The 4614-nt window shown below is 53.5% G+C and overlaps 1 protein-coding gene across 1 annotated transcript; it reads right to left on the bottom strand.

Annotated features, from left to right (window-relative positions):
• Positions 1–1438: 1438 nt before the first annotated feature.
• Positions 1439–4237, bottom strand: MAGEE1 (MAGE family member E1; the record flags this gene model as incomplete). The annotated part of the gene is made up of 1 exon (XM_080719001.1): positions 1439–4237. One exon carries the CDS (start codon positions 4235–4237, stop codon positions 1439–1441), a length of 2799 nt encoding a protein of 932 aa, XP_080575127.1.
• Positions 4238–4614: the final 377 nt, after the last annotated feature.

The following is a 4614-nucleotide window of genomic DNA, read 5'->3' as shown; positions in this document are numbered from 1 at the left end:
AGTCCCCAGTACAAAAAAAAAAAAAACTGTCACATAGTTCCACTAGGATCCTTTTTCCTTTACTACAAGAATCAATTCCCAGTATGTAGGCTACTCATTTAGCTTGGTTACCTAAATGACAATATAAACAATCACAGAAAACCCATGAAGAACTTGTAAAATGAACTAGATTTTGTTGTTGTTGTGTGTCACTAATAATAGGGGATTTAAAAAAAAACATAGTATAATTTCCAAAGAGCTGACTCATACTGTGTGTGTGTGTGTGTGTGTGTGTGTGTGTGTGTGTGTGTGTGGTACTGGGGTTCCTGGAAACCCTTCTACCTCCGGGCTACACTCCCAGACCATATATATTTTTTGGGGGGGGGGGAACGGGGTCTCCTAAGCCAGCGCAACTGGCTTCAAACCTGCGCGATCCTCCTGTCTCCGCCTCCCAAGTGCTGGGATTACAAGCCTGCGCCACCACGCCCGGCACATTTACTATAATGAGCATGTTGTGACATGTGAAAACCCCCTCATGCTTCACCCTTAAATCCTCTACTTTATTTCCTAACAGCAATCTGACTGAAATATGGCTTTGAAGCAGTTAAGCCCGTGATTGTGCTAAGGATTCAATCTTGTCCCCCCACACACATCATCTCTTCCAAGGACCACTCTGAACACCTCAGGAATTGGATTGGGTGTGCCTCTTCTTAAGTCCCAGTGAACTCTCTAGTACACCATAATAAAATTGCTGGTTTAAATGATCTCCCTCCATACCCCAGTTCCTGAGTTCAAAAGAACATGCTTTATCTTATATATTTGTATACTTTTGTAACCAGAATATACCATTGCACTCATTGGATAAAAGAAATTTAATAAATGTTGGTTGAATAAATTAGTGCATTAGCATTATTTTTCATTTATTACACTTTATTTTTCACTACATTTTAATACAGCAAAGCAAATACAGGTAAACATCAGTATTTTTACACAATAGCAGACAGCAAGGGAGGCCAGCCATAACTTGGAGTGCTTTTTAGGTTGTAGTTATATTGGTTTGTTTGTTTGTTTAACATCTGAAGCTAGATCACATTACTGGTGAATTTTTTCAAGCTTTCAAGGAAAAGCCTACATCTATAGCTATATGCTATATATTCTCTTTCAGATAATGCAACAAGATGGAAAGACTCCCAAAACATTTTCTAACACTATCAAAACTCATACCAAAATACAACAGAGACAGCAAGTAGTCAATCACATTTACCATACTGGACAGTATATTGAAACAATTGAAACATTTCAAGGTACCAAACAGGAACTAAATATGAAAAGACATAAGTGGAACTGGTAACACAAATACAAACACAATATGTACCCCCCACCCCCACCCGAATACGTGAGACTGAGGGCTCTAGGGCCCGGCCTTGCAAGGCTTCTTTGACTGCCACACATTGCTCTTTCAGAAGTTGTGAACAAGGAATTGCCTGTGGCCGGCCTCAGCTCTATTGGCTTCATCTTCCATGGCCTCCCTGTACTGCTCTGGCCAGTCCTGTGGATCCTTTCTGTGGATTCTGGCCACGTATCGCAGAGCCTTCATCTTGGAGGTTTCCAAGCGGGCTCTAGGGCCCCACACAAACTCATACTGCACTGGATCACTGTCGGGGACCCGTAGACTGTCTATGTAGCGCTGACTCAAATACCGACAGGTGATTGCATGCTTTCTTCCATTTTGAACACCTAACCCCCGCAGGAAGGCCCAGACGGCGGACTCCCTGGCGTGGTTGCCCATGATAAAGATGAAGCTCAGAACTTGCATCAAGAAGTTGTTGCCAGGCCTATTTGGACTATCTACAATTTCTTCGGTATCTTCCATTTCTCTTCGGTTGAACAGGGTGTATGAGTGGTTCCTGGGATCAAGGACCACTAGTTCTGTCCCATACACATGGTTGAGGGTGCGAGCAGCACGATTCAGGAGGTCAGGGAACACTTTGCTGCACTCTCGGCCAATGTAGTACAGAATTCCTTTCTTTGGTATTGGCAGCTTTGTTGAATCCATCAGCAGAAAGAGCTGTACCAGCTTCCTTGACTTGCTTTCCAATCTTGACTCAGGCCATGTGTGCGGAGGATACTTTGCTGGATAGGCCGAGTAATCTGAATCAGGAGCTGCCACCACTACAGCTTCCTCAAAAAAGGGCCTTCTAAAGGGAGGGAGAGCCTGCCAACCTTCGGCATAAGCTCGAGCAGCCTCTTCTTCCAGAGCCTCGTTGTATGGCTCCGGCCAGTATGAAGGATCTTTGTTATAGATCTTGGCCATGAACTTCAGGATTTTCATCTTGGAGGTTTCCACGTGGGATCGTGGGCCCCAGAAAAATTCGTACTCCACGGGTGTACAGTCAGTTAATGGCCTGTAGTCCAAGTAACGCTGCCACACGAACTCTACAGACAGAAGTCTCTTTGGGTTCCCAAAAATGGAAAGCCTCCTCTCTCGCTGCACACCCAGCCTCCAGAGCATCTCCCAGATCTCAGCCTCCTTGGCTTGGTTGCCATTTAGGAGGATCTGTCCCAGGATCATCATTAGAAGGCCCATCTTTGGCCCATTTGGGCTCTCTTCTAGTCCTTCAAAGGGCACAGGTCCCAGTTTGTTGAGCAGGATGTACGTGCGCTGCTCAGGATCAAGCTCTCTCAATTCAAACCTAAAAATGCACTCCAGGTGGGCTGCTGCTCGTCTGAGGATCTCCGGGAATTGGTTGCGATATTCTTTAACAATGTATTGGCGCATTTCAGATTCGCGGATCGGATATTTGCTCTGATCCTTCACCAGCAGAAACTGTACCAGCTCGGCTACATTCTGTTCCATGGGGTCCTGGGGCTTCAGGGTAAGGGCGACCTGGGAAGTGCCAAGGCCCAGAATGGTAATTGAATTGGAGTTCTCACGGTCTCTCAGGACCTGGAATTGCATGGAGCCTTTAGCAGACTTGGGGCCTTCGGCACCCTTGGGGCCCTCCGCACCCCTGGGGCCCTCCGCACCCTTGGGGCCTTCTGCACCCTTGGGGCATTCTGCACCGTTGGGACCCTCAGAGTCCGCAGTTGCCTCCAAGATGCTAGGGCTTGGCAAAGCCATTGGACACTTGGAGGAGTCCAGGCCCACAGAAGCGCTCGAACCCAACAGTGCAGCAGGGTTCTCAGAGGCAGTGAGCAGCCCCGAGATGCTCGGGTCTTCAGCAGCGATGGGCATCTCAGAGGTGCTTGGATCCTCCCCCGGGGTGCGGGGCACGGACGTGTCAGAGCCCTCGCCAGAGACTGTCGGCACTGAGGGCCCGGGCTCCTCAGAGACAGCGGGTGATGCAGGAATGCTCGGCCCCTCACCCGGGCTGGGCAGCTCGGAAATGCTCCCGCCCTCGCCAGCAGTGGGCGGCGCCAAGGCGCCAGGTCCATCATCAGAGACAGTGGGCGGCGCCCAGGCGCCTAGTCCATCAGAGATGGTGGGCGACACGGAGATGCTCGGGGCCTCACCAGATGGGGGCAGCACAGAAGTCGGGCCCTCACTGAGAGTGGGCGGCGCGGAGGCACTGGGTCCTTCAGAGACAGTGGGCGGCACGGAGGCGCTCAGGCCTTCCCTGGAGGGGGGCGGCACGTTGATGCCCTGGCCCTCCGAGACGGTGGGCGGCACGAGATTGCTCAGTCCCTCAGCGGGGATGGGCGGCACAGAGATACCCAGTCCCTCAGAGGCAGCGGGCATCACGGAGGTGCTCAGGCCCTCCTCTGGGAGGGGTGGCTCGGAGGTGTTCAGCCCCTCAGTGACAGTAAGATGCTCGGGGGCGCTTGAGCCCTCACAGGCAGTGGGCGGCACAGGGGAGCTCGGGCCCTCATCGGCGGCGATTGACATGGCGCTGTCCAGCCCCTCTGAGACTGTAGGAGGCCCAGAGGTGCTCGGGCCCTGATCGGGGGTGGGCAGCTCCGAGGCGTCTGGCCCCTCGGAGACGGTGGGCTGCTCGGAGGCGCTTGAACCCTCAGAGGCAGTGGGCGGCACAGAGGTGCTTGGGCCCTCGCCAGGGGTGGGCGGCACGGAGGTGCCTGGGCCCTCAGGGGCGCAGAGGCCCTGGAGATCGCTGGGACCCTGGGGATCGTCTGGGTCTGCCATAGCAGCGGGGAGACCCGGGGCGTCAGGGGCCTGCATTTCACCCCCGCTGCTGTTCTGCGCAGTGGCCTTTGCACTGCGGCGGCGGCGGCGGCGCGAATTCTGGCTTACCAGCGACATGGTCCTGCCGACCGGCGTATGGGCGCAGACACCGACAGGCCCGCAATCTAGCAGAAAGAGGACCGCACAGCGGTAATGCTGCTGCCGCTGCTGCTGCCGCTACTGCTGCCGCTGCCGCTGCCGCTGCCTCTGCTGTCGCCGCCGCTGCTGCCGCTGTCTCTGCCGCTGCTGCGGCCGCCCCTGCCGCTGCCGCTGCCGCCGCTGCTGCTGCTGCTGGGGCCCGAACCAGAGTTCCTGGAGCTGAGATTAGAGATGGTGAAAAAGAAGGAATGTACTAGCCAACAGCAAACGCTAGTCTCAATATACTCAGCTTCTCACACCCCGCCTTCTGCCGCAGTCCGCGCAGGCGCAGTCGGGCTCTGCGACAAGGCGACCCC

The sequence above is a fragment of the Muscardinus avellanarius genome, assembly GCF_963383645.1.
Source record: "Muscardinus avellanarius genome assembly, chromosome: X".
In the NCBI taxonomy this organism is placed as follows: Eukaryota; Metazoa; Chordata; class Mammalia; order Rodentia; family Gliridae; genus Muscardinus; species Muscardinus avellanarius.
The sequence above is the reverse complement of the archived record's forward strand: the minus strand, read 5'-3'. Positions and strand labels throughout refer to the sequence as shown.